At 41.8% G+C, this 19,092-nt stretch overlaps 1 protein-coding gene across 1 annotated transcript in view; it reads right to left on the bottom strand.

The window, feature by feature from the left end:
* Positions 1 to 8,379: 8,379 nt before the first annotated feature.
* The window catches only part of C5H5orf22 (chromosome 5 C5orf22 homolog), a 60,263-nt gene continuing 49,550 nt past the window's right edge, over positions 8,380 to 19,092 (bottom strand). Inside the window, exons 7-9 of the mRNA XM_056520975.1 lie at positions 18,368 to 18,434; positions 14,401 to 14,540; positions 8,380 to 9,044 (exon numbers count right to left, since the gene is read on the bottom strand). Of these exons, the coding sequence (XP_056376950.1) occupies positions 8,912 to 9,044; positions 14,401 to 14,540; positions 18,368 to 18,434 (340 nt within the window). The 3' untranslated portion in view covers positions 8,380 to 8,911. The remainder of the gene's footprint in view (positions 9,045 to 14,400; positions 14,541 to 18,367; positions 18,435 to 19,092) is intronic.

Here is a 19,092-nt window from a genome sequence, read left to right as displayed (position 1 = left end):
TATGGAAAAATCAAAAAGTTATAGGTGGTTAAATTAGGGTGATTTTAGATTACTGATTTTGTACAAAAAGTTTTAGATTTTTTTTTAAGCGCTACAAAAATATAAAAGTATCTAGCCATGAGTATTGCAGGCGAACCGCTGGCGAGTGTGTCAGGGCTCGGCAGGGACACGCGGTCGGTAAGTACCGTATATACTCTAGTAAAAGCTGACCCGAATATAAGCTGAGGCCCCTAATTTTACCCCAAAAACCGAGGAAAAGTTATTGACTCGACTAGAAGCCTAGGGTGGGAAATACATCAGCCCATGTAATTATCCAGCCCCTCGTCATCATCCCCGCCTGTCAATCCCTTGATCAGTGGTCTTCAACCTGCGGACCTCCAGATGTTGCAAAACTACAACTCCCAGCATGCCAGGACAGCCATCGGCTGTCCAGGCATGCTGGGAGTTGTAGTTTTGATACCTCTGGAGGTCCGCAAGGTTGAAGACCACTGCGGCCTTCGTCATCATCCAGCCCCCCCTTTTGTTTTGTACTCCCCTCCCCTCGGTGGGAAGTTAGGGTGAGCTGGTCCAGACCATCTATGCTGCAGGGACCGTCCGGTGGGGATGGTTAGTCGTTGGGGGCTGTCCATTTTCACCGGGGGGGGGGGGGCTCTTCTCCGCGCTTCGGGCACGGCTTCGTAATGACTAACTATCCCCACCAGACGGTCCCTGCAGCATAGATGGCCCAGACCAGCTCACCCTAACTTCCCGCCGAGGGGATGCGAGTACAAAACAAAAGGGAGGTGGGGGGGGGGGGGCTGGATGATGACGAAGGCCACAGTGGTCTTCAACCTGCGGACCTCCAGAGGTTTCAAAACTACAACACCCAGCATGCCCGGGCGAGCTGGGAGTTGTAGTTTTGCAACATCTGGAGGTCCGCAGGTTGAAGACCACTGATGAAGGGATTGTCAGGCAGAGAGTTCACTTGAGTATAAGCCGAGGGGGCAATTTCAGCACGAAAAATCGAGCTGAAAAACTCTGCTTATACTCAAGTATATACGGTAGGTCCTGTGCGCCTGGAGCCCTGACAGCGGTTACCGGGTGACGCAGGACACTGGGGGAGGTGAGCCAATCCCGGCACATTTCCTCAGCTGTGTCGCTCTGCGCTTAGGGGGCGGGAAAGGTAAGTTGTTGCGGGCATAGTCTCGGACGCTTTTGTGCTCTCACGTTATTGGTCACCACTAGGCAACCCGGCACGCTCTCTGGCTGCTCAACGCAGTTATCGTTACATATTTGATGAGCATCACGGTCTCTCGCAAGCATTGTAAATATTGGGGGTCAGTCACATCATTGAGGGGCTGCCTGGGAAGGTTCAGGTCCTCAGCATACCTCCTCCCCCTCTCTCCCTCCCCACCAACAACCCCGTAGATGCAATCATGGGAGCTACATGATAGTATGCCTGCAACTGGGAGTGATTCTTTTATAGTCAGCAACACTTTACCCTGCATGTCTGTATAGCCTGCATGTCTGCATGGCAATAGGTTGCCAGTCTGTCATGCTGCATATGTAGGTGATGCAGTGTCAGTGGGAGCAGGGTATATGGTGGTTGTATCCCTCCCTCACTGCTCTGGCCGGGCACAGCAAAAAAAAAAAAAAAAAAAACACAGGTACAGGGGTTGAGTCGCTCATGGCATCAGAGGCATAGAATTTCCCGTTCATGCACTAGTCCTGACACACCTTGCAGCATTGTATTATCTGTACTTATATAGTCACACACCTTTCCGTCATCCACATGCTGTGTAGCTTGCTTGGCTGCTAGTCGCACGACCGCAATGGTGGATGGTCTTTTGGTTTCTTCTTGCTCAAAGTCAGCCATGTATATTGGGGTATTTCTTAGAGCAATCAATAATTTGAACCCTTTTTTTCTCAATTGCATTACAGCTAACGTCTCCATTCCCGTGATAAGAGTTGGTGGTTTGCTTATACTGGCGTTCTGACAACATGGCGTATGTATGTTTACATTTTTCAGCTTCGGTGTTTTTTCTGGTTTTGGGTTAGTTAGGCATCTCTTCAGCAGGTATATTCGGGCATCATATTGGGTCGTTTCATCTTATCGGGTGATCTCGATTCAGGGGGCACTATAGGTGGTCAACAGTCTTGTATGTATCCAAGTATGTTGCATTATATTACGCCACTTGCACAAACAGAATGTTTATATGTGAGCATCATCGGGTCCCGGCACATATTTACGGGGTAGAGGGACAAGGTAGGTTGAGTTGTTTAGCATGTGCTACACCAGTTATAAAAAAAAAAGAAAAATAAATAATTTGTGTGTACAGGTGTTATATATATATCATTGTTTAGGTCGGTATGGTTGTTTGTCAGTCTATTATTTAGTCCCTTGCATAATTCTCTTATTTATGTTGTCATATAGTTGCATGTGGCTGTTAAAGGGTACCTCTCATCAAATAAACTTTTGATATATTTTAGATTAATGAATGTTGAATAACTTTCCAATAGCATGTTAATGAAAAATATGCTTCTTTCTATTGTATTTTTCCCGATCAGTCCTGTCAGCAAGCATTTCTGACTCATGCTGGAGTCCTAAACACTCAGAGCTGCCAGCCTGCTTTGTTCACAGCCAAACAGGCTGTGAACAAAGCAGGCTGGCAGCTCTGAGTGTTCTCTTTTGTGAACAAAGCAGACTGGCAGCTCGTAGTGTTTAGGACTCCAGCATGAGTCTGAAATGCTTGCTGCCAGGACTGGTAGGGAGACCCCTAGTGGTCATTTCTTCAAAGTGGAAAATTAAATAGAAAGAAGCATATTTTTTAATAACATGCAATTGTAAAGTTATTCTGCATACATTAATCTATAATATATCAAAAGTTTTTTTGATGAGAGGTACCCTTTAACTATGGGTTGTCTTGGCTCATTCCACTAAATTGTAGCAGAGGGGGAGGGTAGGTTAAAGTTGATAGGTTTCACTTTTGGAGTTTTCTGTCCCATCACATCATTGGGGCGCTCATGTGGTTACTCGAGTTTGGTGTAATAGTTCACGCTGATTTGGTTCTAACTTTTATCTCGGCAGCTCTGTGGATAGTGCAGCGCAATCTCCAAGCATTCGATGTGGATTTGTTTTCCAGGTGGGTGAGGTTGTTTATTAGTTTATCATAGTCCCTGGCTTGGTTCTTATTTAGTTTTCATTTAGGTCTTCGTAGTACAGTAGACCCAAGTTTCGGATGTCTGGTGTTGACGTTCTTCCCGTGTTTGTAGCTTTGATCAGCCGGTTTCATAAAAGACTCTTCAGGTTGGTGTCAGGTCAGATCATTTATCTGTATGAGACTATGGTATTGCCGCCTGTGGCTTTCACAGCGAGGGGTTCGCAATTAAGTATTTTTGTTATGTGTCATTTACAGGTGTATTGTCCAGTATCTGCAGGACTCAGGTAGTTCTGTTTCTAATACACCCATCATGACTTTGGGTGTTCTTTGCACTCCTACCCATCACGTCCATGGGTTAGGATATCGTAGGTCACAGTAAGCAGTTCATGCTTGATCTCCGGATTAGTATGTGTATGTATCGATAGAAAGCCTCCGAGCTCGTCACCGCTAGCAGTTCAGTGGGCCTGGTTTGTGTCGTTTACAAACCCTTGCGGCCTAATGCTTATTACTATTTATGTTATTCAATTAGATAGTATAAAAATTAAATATTATACTTGCCATAGTCAAATTGTGTCTGCACCTTTCTATGTTGACAGATTGAGTCAGGTGTTGAATTATTGTATTTTCATTATTAGATTTGTCGCATGCGTCAGATAACGAGGATGCAGGCTCTGTTCTGGAAAATGCGTCCAGAACTTCTGATCACGGTTGCGTGCCCTTTTTACGCAGCTGGACAATTCCTAAATTGACCAAAGAACTTGCCTCAGCACACAAGGCTGAGTTATACTGGTTACTGTGTTGGATCAGTCGGGGCTCAGTTAACAAGCGGGTACCAGTGACGGCAAAGTCTCTATGCAGACTCTGAATAAATCTATCATGCAACTGCATTTGTTGGTCAATTCCTTAGCTAACAGAATAGATGCACTTGAGTGTAGGCATACAGAAGTCCTGGTAGCTTCTTCTACTCCAGTCCTAGCCACTGCACCGTCTTTGCCTCAGGTCGTTGCTCCACAAGGTTCAGGTGCAATGGTCGGCCTTAACATGATGGTGCCTAATATAGCACCGGCACACTTTATTCCTGCCAACCTGAAAAAGGACATCTTGGACGGTATGGACGTTAACCTTGCATCTCTGATTATTGCCACTCATGATGTAACTGAAAATAAGACTATCGCTTGTGGAGAAGTATCAGTTATTCTTGAGGCAAAGGACGTCAGGTTGAATCGTAAACTCACATTAGCCGAGTTCAGCATGGCATTTGCAATTTATCGGGATATTATTCAGTCAAGCTGGGTAGGAGGGAGGTGCTTGACATGTATCTTTACAAAGTCACTGACTTTGCGCACAAGTATGGGGGATCAGTATTTTATGATTATCACAAATCATTCTCGGCAAAAGCAGCTGCCGCGTTAGCACAGTATAATTAATTGCGTGATCAATTGGGCGGACATAGAAATATTTTGTAACCACTTTACTGGTCTGAAAGCTCCAGTTTGTGCCCGATGCCAATCTATCGCTCATACCACAGATTGGCAGACTGACATTGTTGATTCCCTCATTCAAGCGGAGGTCGACAAGGGGTTTGTCATAGGTCCTTTCGATAGTCCTCCCTATGATGTATGGCGTGTCAGCCCGATAGGGTTAGTTACAGGTAAATTTAGCAATAAACGTTGCTTAATTTACGATTTGTCCGCCCCTTATGATGCTACTACACCCAGCATGAATGTGCTTATTCATGCGGAGGAATTCACGTTAAAATATGCTTCAATTGAAAAAAGCTATAGCAGTTATCCTAAGCATGGGAGGTCAAGCGTGGTTGTCAAAAATCGATATTTCCGATGCATTCAAACTTCTTCCCATCCTTCCTGATCTCTGGAAGTGGCATGGGATTAAGTGGCGCGGCAAATATTATTTTGCAGTCAAGCTCACCTTTGGGTCTAGGTGCAGCTCTTGGCTATTCAACAAATTTTCCATAGCACTACACTGGATTTTAGAAAATAGGTTTGAGTGCTCCCACGTGATCCATTATTTGGATGATTTACTTTTGCTAGAATCCAGTCAGTCCAGACCCAAAGATCTCAGCACATCTTTGGCAGTATTTCAACAGCTAGCGGTCCCCGTGTCTGATAAAAAAAAAGTGGAAGGACCATGCAAATTTTTAGTTTTTCTAGGTATTGTACTGGATACTTAAGCTATGGAAGCTAGGCTTCCCTCTGACAAGCTCCACCGCAGCCAGGAATGTCACAATCTGGTTGTCTCGCCCCGGGTCACTAAGGTTGAACTCCAGAACAGCAGGTATTAATTAGATATTTCACCACCTCACACAAGTGGTGTCCGGTGGTCGTATGTCGGGCATTATTATCTTCTTCCAACGGTCGCAATGATACTCCATTACTGTCATTCGATGGAGTGGCGTTAACTACGGCTACGTTTGTTAAATATTTAGGGGTTTTGGTTAAGTCCTTAGGTCATGACCCCTCTGTCATTTTGGGTCACTCTCTTCGAATAGGTGCAGTAGCTTCAGCTTCCCATCATGGCGTTCCTGCCCATGTCATCAGAAAGCTTGGTAATTGGAAATCTAATGCATACATGAGATATGTTCCTAATCCAAGGTCCGAGATGAAAGATTCATTTCGATCATTGGCAATGTAATGTGTGATAATAAAGTGGTGTTATGTTTTGATATCTGAGTTTTTGCCCTTTTATTTGGTTACGGCTATACCCGTACGCGGCAGTATATGGCACAAATCTAACTGCCGGGTCAATAGAATGGTTTGTTGGGTAGAGTGGTAATTAGGTAGGCTCGCTATACATTGAAGCACCGAGCACAAATTATATATATATATATACACACACACACACAATGGGGCAAAAAAAAAAAGTATATAGTCAGCCAATTGTGCAAGTTCTCCCACTTAAAAAGATGAGAGGCCTGTAATTTTCATCATAGGTATACCTCAACTATGAGAGACATAATGAGAAGAAAAAAAAATTTTTTTACTTGGAATTGTTATCAGTATAAAAGACACCTGTCCACAACCTCAAACAGTCACACTCCAAACTCCACTATGGCCAAGACCAAAGAGCTGTGGAAGGACACCAGAAACAAAATTGTAGACCTGCACCAGGCTGGGAAGACTGAATCTGCAATAGGCAAGCAGCTTAGTGTGAAGAAATCAACTGTGGGAGCAATTATTAGAAAATGGAAGACATACAAGACCGCTGATAATCTCCCTCGATCTGGGGCTCCGTGCAAGATCTTACCCCGTGGTGTCAAAATGATCACAAGAACGATGTACAAAAATCCCAGAACCCCACGGGTGGACCTAGTGAATGACCTGAAGAGCTAGGAACAAAGGCTACCATCAATAACACACTACACCACCAGGGACTCAAATCATGCAGTGCCCGATGTGTCCCCTGCTTAAGCCAGTACATGTCCGGGCCCATCTGAAGTTTGCTAGAGAGCGTTTGGATGATCCTGAAGAGGAGTGAGAGAATGTCATATGAAACCAAAGTAGAACTTTTTGGTAAAAACTCGTCGTGTTTTTTGAGGAAAAAGAATGCAGAGTTGAATCCAAAGAACACCACACCTACTGTGAAACATGGGGGGTGTAAACATCATGGTTTGGGGCTGTTTTTCTGCTAAGGGACCAGGACGAATGATCCGTGTAAAGGAAATAATGAATGAGGCTGTGTATAGTGAGATTTTGAGTGAAAACCTCCTTCCATCAGCAAGGGCATTGATGATGAAACATGGCTGGGTTTTCAGCATGACAATGATCCCAATCACACTGCCCGGGCAATGAAGGAGTGGCCTCGTAAGAAGCATTTTAAGGTCCTGGAGTGGCCTAGCCAGCTCCAGATCTCAACCCCATAGAAAACCTTTTGGAGTGAGTTGAAAGTCTCTGTTGCCCAGTGACAGCCCCAAAATATCACTGCTCTAGAGGAGATCTGCATGGAGGGATGGGCCAAAATATCAGCAACAGTGTGTGAAAACCTTGTAAAGACTTACAGAAAAGGTTTGAGCTCTCATTTCCATCAAAGGGAATATAACAAAGTATTGAGATGAACTTTTGTTATTTGACCAAATACTTATTTTCACCATAATTAGCAAATAAATTCTTTAAAAATCAGGCAATGTGATTTTATGGATTTATTTTTCTCATTATGTCTCTCATAGTTGAGGTATACCTATGATGAAAATTACAGGCCTCATCTTTTTAAGTGGGAGAACTTGCACAATTTGTGGCTGACTAAATACTTTTTTCCCCACTATAAAATCTCAATCTTAGTCTTGGGGAGGTCTAACTTGATAGTTTAGGGGTCTAGGTATTGGCACTACTGCTTAGTTTGACCAGTGGCCCCTTTAAAAAGCTGAATGTTTGGCGGTAGATAGTCACCACCACTGATCTGATATTAAAAACCTATACTAAGGCTAGACAATTTGCTTTGTCCAGAACTGAACAGTGACTTGCTACATAAAATCCCCTTTAACTTGCCTTGAATTACAAAACCTCAAACTAAATATACTGTACAAAAACCTAAACATTGATATTTCCAATATATTTTTTCTGTCTGAATTTTCCAGCAAAAAGGTCTTTTGTTGTAGATCTTATTACAAACTCAACCACATTAAGGTCTTTTTCAAATGTATTGTGCAGTGGTCAATTATTTATCAAATGTAGCTTTTCAGAGAAAAGTCATAAATTAGGCGCACATGCCCTCTTGTAGTCTGGCCAGCCATATGAAAGCATCTTAACAGGCAGCACGCTGTTGGAAATTGCAAAAGAGCTTTAAAATGCATGTGAAAGCAAGGGATGATGGCCAAATGATAGTGTGTAATGTGAAGGAAGGATTGGTCTTTGATTTGGAGGACATTTGTTAATTCTTAACACATTGATGCTTTTGCTTATTATAAAGTAACAGAGGCAAAGTTTCTGGTTGCAAAATAAAATTTTTGCCATAAAAACAAATTTGCATACGGCAAGGTTAACAACCTTTTAGTTTCTCATATACCCACCAGCTAGCTGTGTTCTGAAGTAGGGCTTTTCTGAGGTGATGTTGCCCTGCAACCAATTTTTCAAGTGCCGTGCAACATTTTAATGAATTTGCGACAAAAAGACAAATATGTTCTAAAAATGAACTGACAGACCATAATTGATCAATTCCCCAGATATTACATAGCACATTCAAGTTACGAACGCTTGAGTAAAGATACAGTGATGTGGTGTACATCAATTGTTGATATTTGTATTTGGAGTATGTAATGACAGATCACGTACTATGTACTCTATTTTTAACAGGCCTGTTTCTATAAACTCAATATTGCTATAAAGTCGTAAGCAGACTGACACTACTGTACAGTACAATGCTGTAATATACAAACAGTTACAAACATCAAGTTTTACATATGAATAATTATAAATAATGTGGTCATACTTAAGAACACAGAAAGGAGCAGCAACACCATGTAGACACATCTTTCTCTAAAATACATCTACAAATAAAAATTTCTATTTGTACCATGTATGGATGCAGCCTATGTGTTTGAATCCCCATTTTTATAGTATCAATACAAAGAATAACTTACTAGAGGTAGCTAAATGTATACTCTAATAATAAGCTGCTGTGACACAAATCGTTAAAAGGTGATACTTATGTAAATGACAGTAAAATACTATAGGTTCACAAAGAAACCCATTTCATAGAGGTGTGAATAGTGGTTTAATTTTTAGGCTACTATGTGAATAAAGGTGATGATCCAGAAATCACACAGATGACGACCCAGGGGAAAATTCTAAATGAACATCCAAAGTGCCAAAAAGTGAACGAAGAACATCCAGAACCTTTTCTTGTATGTAGTCAACTTGCTCAGAAGGGCAATAGTCATCAAGACTTGACCTGGGAAAATACAATAAGTCATCTTATTGAATCTAACATATAAAGTAACTATCTTGTCAAAACTGAAATGCTGGGCCCTTCCACCACAATTTTTTTTTTTTTTTTTACCTCAAATCCTACAGACATAAGATGGTTCAACCATGAAAGAAAACCCAGCAATTCAGCAGAAAGCCCATAAAACCTTATTTCTTTTTTGGTACAGTATTGAAGGGGTACTCTGGTGGATTTTTTTCTTTTCTTTTTTAAATCAACTGGTGCCAGAAAGTTAAACAGATTTGTAAATGACTTCTATTAAAAAATCTTTACCCTTCCAGTATCTTTTAGCAGCTGTATGCTACAGAGGAAATTTTATTTTTGAATTTCTTTTTTGTCTTGTCCACAGTGCTCTCTGCTGACACCCGATGCCCGTATCAGGAACTGTCCAGAACTGGAGAAAATCCCCATTGCAAACCTATGCTGCTCTGGACAGTTCCTGACACGGACAGAGGTGTCAGTAGAGAGCAATGTGAACAAGACAAAAAAGAAATTAAAATAGAAAAGAATTTCCTCTGTAGCATAACAGCTGCTAAAAAGTACTGGAAGGGTAAAGATTTTTTAATAGATGTCATTTTCAAGTCTTAACTCTGGCACCAATTTATTTAAAAAAAATAAAATAAAATTCCACAGGAGTACCTAAACACTGCATACCCAATACATGAAATCATGCTCTATGTTATTATTGCACCAATGCAATTGCAGAGCAGTACTAAACAGTGTAAGCTGTGAATATAGTACTATAGTGAGAGCTAATACTATAGGCTCCTTCTGTCTACCTCCACTCCTCACATCCTCTCTCCATTCCACCTCTACATACTTCTAAGGGCAGCAGCGTCCATTTTGTCTCATGATTGACCTGAGCGGTTTTTCAGAGTGAATGATGAGTTTGATAATATGGGTGGAGCAGGAAAAAGAGCCAGATAAGGGGAGAAATGGACAGATTTCTCTAATAAGTGATATTACAAAGTTTCTTATATTTTCTTGTACTATTGAGTTGACACAATGCCTATTTGAAGGCTGCATATACACAGTGGGGGTTTGCCTTTTTGCAAAACCTGTACACATTTTACTGTACATTACTGTGGATTTGCAAAAACAGTTTTTAAAATGTTTCTCATGTAAAAACAGTGTTGCCAATAGCCACATTGCTTAACCACTGCTATGTGTTCCAGCCTAAATATCCATAAACCTAGGTTCAAAACACCCTTTACCAGATATAGATGTTTACCTGCTTGGCAAATAGAAATTCATTGTTTCATGAGATTTTGTGTGTTATGTAACATGCAATAAGGGTACATTCACAAATGACTGATTGATGCAGAAATTTCAGTGACTGAAAATACATTCCATCAATGTGAATGAGACTGTTTCTTGTTACTACAGGTACTACAGGTATTCAGCAAACCACATTAAGATGAACTGGACAATCATAGGAATTACTGTAACAAATCTAGCAAATGTGAATTCACACTTAACCATTAATCTTGACCACACTCAAACACGGTATTATGCTCCTCGAGTGCTATTATCTGCTGTTTTTGCTTGATGATTCAACTTATGTGCCTGTGTAATGTTTTGAGTCACCAGAGTCTTAACCCCTTAAGGACCGGAGGTTTTTCCGTTTTTGCATTTTCGTTTTTTGCTCCTTGCCTTTAAAAAATCATAACTCTTTCAAATTTACACCTAAAAATCCATATGATGGCTTATTTTTTGCGCCACCAATTCTACTTTGTAATGACGTCAGTCATTTTGCCCAAAAATCTATGGTGAAGCGGGAAAAAAAATCATTGTGCGACAAAATTTTAAAAAAAACGCTGTTTTGTAACTTTTGGGGGCTTCCGTTTCTACGTAGTACATTTTTCGGTAAAAATGACACCTGATATGTATTCTGTAGGTCCATACGATTAAAATGATACCCTACTTATATAGGTTTGATTTTGTCGGACTTCTGGAAAAAATCATAACTACATGCAGGAAAATTAATACGTTTAAAATTGTCATCTTCTGACCCCTATAACTTTTTTATTTTTCCGTGTATGGGGCGGTATGAGGGCTCATTTTTGGCGCCGTGATCTGAAGTTTTTAACGGTACCATTTTTGCATTGATAGGACTTATTGATCGCTTTTTATTCATTTTTTCATGATATAAAAAGTGACCAAAAATGCACTATTTTGGACTTTGGAATTTTTTTGCGCGAACGCCATTGACCGTGCGGTTTAATTAACGATATATTTTTATAATTCGGACATTTCCGCACGCGGCGATACCAGGAAAAGGGGGGTGATTCAAACTTTTAATAGGGAAGGGGTTAAATGATGTTTATTCACTTTTTTTGTGCACTTTTTTTTTGCAGTGTTATAGGTCCCATAGGGACCTATAACACTGCACACACTGATCTTTTACATTGATCACTGGTTTCTCATAAGAAACCAGTGATCGATGATTCTGCCGCATGACTGCTCATGCCTGGATCTCAGGCACTGAGCAGTCATTCGGCGATCGGACAGCGAGGAGGCAGGTAGGGGCCCTCCCGCTGTCCTGTCAGCTGTTCGGGATGCCGCGATTTCACCGCGGCTATCCCGAACAGCCCACTGAGCTAGCCGGCATGCTTTCGGTTTCACTTTAGACGCGGCGTTCAACTTTGAACGCCGCGTCTAAAGGGTTAATAGCGCGCGGCACAGCGATCAATGCCGCGCGCTATTAGCCACGGGTCCCGGCCGTTGTTAGAGGCCGGGCCCGAACCGCTATGACGCGGGGCCACGCCGTGGCCCCGCGTTATAGATCGGGAGTGGACACATGACGTTCCAGTACGTCATGTGTCCTTAAGGGGTTAAAAAAGCTTGAGAAAGGATTTGTTGTGAGCTGAAATGTCACATGGGCACATATGGTGAATTAAGCAGCAAAATCCTTTCTAAAGAAAAGTCTAGGTGTCCGTTCACTTTGTGTATCTCAGATATATAGAAACCAGGGGAACATAACATGGAGGCATACCAAGTACCCTGTAGCACTACTATGTGCATAAGGCCCAGTAGTCAAATGTGTAGGGAGTGCAGAACTCCTATTGTGTTTGTTGTAGGTCTGAAATAGTCTCTCCTAGAAGCAATGCTTTTAGGACACACTACAGTGGTCCTTCATGTTACAACATTAATTCATTTATGGATGGTTCAGAAACCCCAAAAAGACCAACTCAAATTAGGAGTGAAAAAGATAAAGGGTTTATTCACAGTATCCTATGCATATTTGAAGCTGCAGATTTAAAGCTATGTCCAGGCATTTAGTTTACATTGAACTCTGCAGCATAAAATCTGCAGCTTGAAATCCTGTGCATCAAATATGCACAGGACACTGTATGTGTAAATACACCCTATGGTTAAGGGTCACAAAAGCAGTATTCTGCTGCATATTTTCGGCAGCTGATTTTGCTACCCGTTTACTTCAAATGTGAAAAACTTTGCAGCAGCAAAATACAGCACGTGTGATCCTACCCTAACCAACAGCGCAATGCATTACATCCTAGCAGTAGTTGTCCCCACCTCTCCACCAGCTCCCGGAAGGATTACAAAAAGTTATTTTTTATGAATATACAGTTAAGGCCGTAAATGTTGGTACCCCTGAAATTCTTCAAGAAAATTAAGTATTTCTCACCGAAAAGGATTGCAGTAATACATGTTTTGCTATACACATGTTCATTCCCTTTGTGTGTATTTGAACTAAACCAAAAAAAAAAAAAAAAAAGAGGAAAAAAAAGCAAATTGGACATAATGTCACACCACACTCCAAAAACGGACTGGACAAAATTATTGGCACCCTTAACTTAATATTTGGTTGCACTTCCTTTGGAAAAAATAACTGAAATCAGTCACTTCCTATTACCATCAATAAGCTTCTTACACCTCTCAGCCGGAATGTTGGACCACTCTTCCTTTGCAAACTGCTCCAGGTCTCTCTTATTGGAAGGGCGCCTTTTCCCAACAGAAATATCAAGATCTCTCCACAGGTGTTCAATGGGATTTAGATCTGGACTCATTGCTGGCCACTTCAGAACGCTCCAGCACTTTGTTGCCATCCATTTCTGGGTGCTTTTTGATGTATGTTTGGGGTCATTGTCCTGCTGGAAGACCCAAGATCTCGGATGCAAACCCAGCTTTCTGACACTGGGCTGTACAGTGCAATCAAAAATCTGTTGGTAATTCTCAGATTTCATGATGCCTTGCACACATTCAATGCACCCAGTACCAGAGGCAGCAAAACAACCCCAAAATATCATTGAACCTCCACCATATTTCACTGTAGGTACAGTGTTCTTTTCTTTGTAGGCCTCATTCCATTTTCAGTAAACAGTAGAATGATGTTCTTTACCAAAAAGCTCTATCTTGGTCTCATCTGTCCACAAGACATTTTCCCAGAAGGATTTTGGCTTACTCAAGTTCATTTTGGCAAAATGAAGTCTTGCTTTTTTATGTCTCTGTGTCAGCAGTGGGGTCCTCCAGGGTCTCCTGCCATAGCGTTTCATTTAAATGTCGACAGATAGTTTGCGCTGACACTGATGCTCCCTGAGCCTGCAGGACAGCTTGAATATCTTTGGAACTTGTTTGGAGCTGCTTATCCACCATCCGGACTATCCTGCGTTGACACCTTTCATAAATTTTTCTCTTCCGTCCACGCCCAGGGAGATTAGCTACAGTGTCATGGGATGCAAACTTCTTGATAATGTTGCACACTGTGGACAAAGGCAAATATATATCTTTGGAGATGGACTTATAACCTTGAGATTGTTGATATTTTTCAACAATTTTGGTTCAGACAGTTTTCTTCTCCTCTTTCTGTTGTCCATGCTTAGTGTGGTGCACACAGACACACATTGCAAAGACTAAGCAAACTTCTCTTCATTTTATCTGCTTTCAGGTGTGATTTTCATATTGCCCACACTTGTTCCTTGCCCCATGTGAGTTTAAAGGAGCATCACATGCTTGAAAATTTTATTTTCCCACAATTTTGAAAGGGTACCAATAATTTTGTCCAGCTTTTTTTTGGAGTTTGGTGTGACATTATGTCCAATTTGCTTTTTTCCCTCCTTTTTTGGTTTAGTTTCAATACACACAAAGGGATAAACATGTGTATAGCAAAACATGTGTTACTGCAATCCTTTTCTGTGAGAAATACTTCCTTTTCTTGAAAAATGTCAGGGGTGCCAACATTTACGGCCATGACTGTAGCAGCCTGCTTTATCCACACAGGTATATAGCTAGAACAGGCTTGTGAAGCTCTATTGCACAAGCCTATTGTAGGTGACAATTGCACTTTAATGCTAGTTTTTACCTAGCTAATGTGACAAGGGTCGGCTTTGGAAGGCGCTTCAATAAATGTTTCATGGATTGCATTAAACATTCTATTTCCATCTGAGAGCTAACATGATGAGGAAGCTCAGCATAATCACACGTAAGACCAGCTTGATGAATCTGGAAAGAAAAGGAGACAAACATTAACAAGTAAGGAAAGAAAGGTTTCTACCGATCCTTTACGGGATTCTGCCCTCTTTAAATCTGTCATGCAATAATTACAACACAGATTTTAGTATTAAAACATTCCGCAGCCAAGACATGGCTGCATATAGCACTATATACCGATGCAGGAAATCCCCATCATCAACCTCAACATGTTTAGGAACGTGGCAGTGTCTTTAAGTTGTAAACGCAGCCAATTGTTCATCGTCCATATAGACAATCAAGAAGCATTAAAAGGGGTTATCCAGGAATAGAAAAACCGCAAATTTCTTTCAAAAACCACTCCATCTGTCTGTCTCCAAGTTGGGTGTATTATTACAGCTTGGCTCCATTCACTTCAAAGGAACGGAGCTGCAGAACCACACCTAACATATAGACAGAGCGGTTTTTGAAAGAAATGAGTTCTATTTTTCTATTCCTGTATAACCTGAGATACCACATATGTTTATTATTTACACTTTTTTATTTTTTTAATGGGAAAAGGGGGTGGATTCAAACTTTTATTAGGGAAGGGGTTAAATTATCTTTATTAACCTTTTTTTTCTCCACTTTTTTTTTGCAATGTTATAGCTCCCATAGGGGCTATAACACTGCACACACTGATCTTTTACATTGATCAATGGTTTCTCATAGGAAACCATTGATGGATGATTCTGCCGCTTCAATGCTTATGCCTGGATCTCAGAGTTTCAGAGTCCTTAAGGGCTGAGGGCGTACAGGTAAGCCCGTGGGAATTTCGGTCCCAGCCGCTAGCCGGTCGGGGACCGAGATACCTGCTGAAATCATTCAGCAGGCATCCCGGCATCCTGAGATCCCCCCATGTCAGGGTCGCCGCAAATCGCTGGTCAATTCACCTGCTGCGATTCTGGGTCATACGGGTCTCTGGTGACCCAGAAAATAAGGGGGAATCGGGGTTTTCCAAGACACCCACGATCCACCTGAAGGGATAGGAGTGAGGTGGCAGGGGTGCCACCCCTCCTATCCCTGCTATTGGTCAGTCAGAAGCGACCAATAGCAAATTTGTCTGGAATTGAAGGCCATGCGTGTTTACAAAGCCCACCATAGTGCCAGAACAATGGACCACCCCCCACATGTGACCCCATTTTGGAAACTACACCCCTCACGGAATGTAATAAGGGGTGCAGTGAGCATTTTCGCCCCACAGGTGTCTGAGATTTTTGGAACAGTGATCCGTGAAAATGAAAAATTTAATTTTTCATTTGCACAGCCCACTATTTCAAACTGTGAGTGCAGGGCTCACAGCTAGAGGAAAAATCCCCCACTGTCAGCTTATGTCCAGTTAGTGTCAGTGAGGACCATCTACGAGTTATAGTTTTGCTAATGCTAGGGGAGATGTGAGCAGACAGCATACTGAGGGAGGGGGCAGAGACCTGCACATTGAGGCCACGCCCCCTCCCTTTGAGAGGAACTCAGACTAGTGAGCTAAATGAAAAGTGTAATAAAAAAATAAAAAATAAAGGTGCTAGACACAAAAAATAAACGTATATGGTCAGGATTAAGTACTTAGATCCAACAAATTTTTTTTTTTTCTTATATCACTGACGGGTACACTTTAATGAAAAGTCATCAAACACCTATGGGTTGTTAAGGCTCACGTTACCCCTTGTTACATTCTGAGAGTTGTTGTTTCCACAATAGTGTGCAATGTGTTTTTTTTTTTGTATTTTTTTTATACTGGTCTGGCACCATAGGGGCTTCCTAAATGTGACATGCCCCCCAAATACCATTTCAGCAAAATTTGCTTTCCAAAAGCCTAATGTGGCTCCTTCTCTTCTGAGCATTGTAGTGCGCCAGCAAAGCACTTGACATCCACACATGTGGTATTTCCATACTCAGAAGAAATGGGGTTTAAAATTTTGGGGGGCATTTTCTCCTATTACCTCTTGTAATAATGTGAAATTTGGGGAATATTTATTTTTTCTTCATTTACACATCCGACTAACGAAAAGTCGTCAAACACCTGTGGGGTGTTAAGGCTCACTGGACCCCAAGTTACGTTCCTTGGGGAGTGTAGTTTCCAAAATAGTATGCCATGTGTTTTATTTTTTTTTACGCAATTCTTGCACCATAAGGGCTTCCTGAATGAGACATGCCCCCTCAAAATCCATTTCAGCAAAGTTCACTCTGCAAAATCAGCTCCTTCCCTTCTGAGCCCTCTAGTGCACCCGCAGATCACTTTACATCCACATATGAGGTATGTCCTAACTCGAGAGAAATGGGGTCACAATTTTGGGGATTTCTCTCCTTTTACCCCTTGCAAAAATTAAAAAAATGGCTCGCTGTCACGCCCCCACCATAGGCTTGCATTGAGGGGGCGGAGCATGACATCACAAGGGGGCGGAGCCGGGATGTCACTATGCTCCATCCCCGTGATCGCCAGTAATCAGACCCGGAGCGAGCACGCTCCGGGGGCTGATTCTAACGGGTGCGGCGTAGAAGACCATGGGGGTCCCCAGCGGCGCGACCCCCGAGATCAGGCATCTTATCTCCTATCCTTTGGATAGGGGATAAGATGCCTTAGCGCCGGAGAACCCCTTTAAAATCCCATAGACAGTGAATAGAGTGGTAGCTGATCATATGCACTGCCACTCCATATACTCAGGGGACAATTGCCATGTGTTGTCGTAATCAGTGAGGCTCCGGGTAGTCACACTCCACAATTGGTTTGTTATTCCCTATCCAGTGAATAGAGGATAACTTTTAATCATGGGAGAACCCCCTTTAATGTAGGGCAAGTGTGTAGAGAGCCACAAAAACATTTTTCAATGGCGTGGTACACACAAATAAAGCAATAAATGTAAAAAAAAATAGCGCTATCAATGTACTGTGAATAAACATATTACTGTTTGTGAACTGCATATTTAACATGAATTGCACCAGATCTATATACATCATAAACCGCAGACCAGAATTCATACTATGCGATTAGGGAGCGACACATGGAAACTGCACGCACTGTTTTTTCCTTTGTTCCAGGAATGGGTTTTGGGTGCAACCCTGCAACACTCAGAATCTCCATCGCCTGTGTTTTGGAGCCGACGTTTTGTTGATGTCACGTCAGTTCCGGTTTTGGGAGGCCAGGAATTGGACTTACAACAAGGTGTCTTTTTCATTTTTTCACATGTACGTTGGTATTAGACATGAGCGAACTTGCAGTAAATTCGATTCGTCAGGAACTTCTCGGCTCGGCAGTTGATGACTTTTCCTGCGTAAATTAGTTCAGCCTTCAGGTGCTCCGGTGGGCTGGAAAAGGTGGATATATTCCTAGGAAAGAGTCTCCTAGGACTGTGTGCACCTTTTCCTGCCCACGGGAGCACCTGAAAGCTGAACTAATTTATGCAGGAAAAGTCATCAACTGCCGAGCCGAGAAGTTCCTGACGAATCGAATTTACTGTAAGTTCGCTCATCTCTAGTTGGTATATAACCTCCCTTGTTAGATGGTATCCCTGCCATGACTAAGAGCTTAGGCTCAAAACGCGTCAGCATTTCACTTCTATGTTTTAGAGTGACATGTCACTTTCCATTTTTTACTAAAAGATCCCAATTTTTAATGTGTAAGAATTAAATGCTAAGTATTATTGGACCTATTCTTCTGGGAGCTGGACCCTTCACTTTCTTCATGTCCTATGTCTACGGGGAATATCGGTTCCCTGCATCCATGCTTCAGGACCCTACAAAAGTGCCTGCTGCTGTATAGAGTGGTGAGCTGATACAATACCAATAATGAAAAAGGAACAGTAATGGAAGTAAATTGCCTTTACCATCTCATAGTCAGGTGCTTCCATTCGACTTTTTAAACTGTTTACAAGCTGAACAAGGCTGCCCATTCTAAAAGAAAAAAAAAAAAAAAACTCCAATTATATACAGAATTTATCCATGCATGCACATCATCAATAACCGCATTCATTTATACAATTCGCTATATTATGTGCATGTTAGCATTAGTAACCAAGTCCTAAAAGCATTTCGTTTTCCTTATTCTACAATGCATTACTACCATGTCTGGTCTAAAATAGTAGATTCTAGTGCGATTTATAACTTAGTAAGAAATGTCAAACATGAGGGCATACAACCCATACAAGTCTCTACCTAGCAAAATGTATTTTTCTGACACAAAGGGCCCCTGAGCCCTAAAACTTGCTTTGCCTGACATTCCCACAATAATAACATCATTCAGCTATCTTGTTGGAGGTGATGTGATAAAGGAGCAAATGCTTGCTGACAGTTTAAAGACTGGGATAAAACAGTACTAGAAAACCACTGGACTGAGCAGAAAGCGTTCATTAATCACCTGCTCGTATGGACATGGATTTCTGTATAAGAAGTAGATCAACTTGTTCTCTAATAATCCAACAACTACATCTAGTGGTGCACTTAAGGCATTGCAATGCCATGGAAAACATACTTCATTTATTGTATCGTGTATCTAATAGAGAGGGATGAAACCTGCCAACATGCTGGATCAATATCTGCAGCCAGTTGGTGT

The sequence above is a fragment of the Hyla sarda genome, chromosome 5 (assembly GCF_029499605.1).
Source record: "Hyla sarda isolate aHylSar1 chromosome 5, aHylSar1.hap1, whole genome shotgun sequence".
Classification (NCBI taxonomy): Eukaryota; Metazoa; Chordata; class Amphibia; order Anura; family Hylidae; genus Hyla; species Hyla sarda.
Note: the sequence above shows the minus strand (reverse complement) of the source record. Positions and strands in the feature narration are given on the sequence as shown.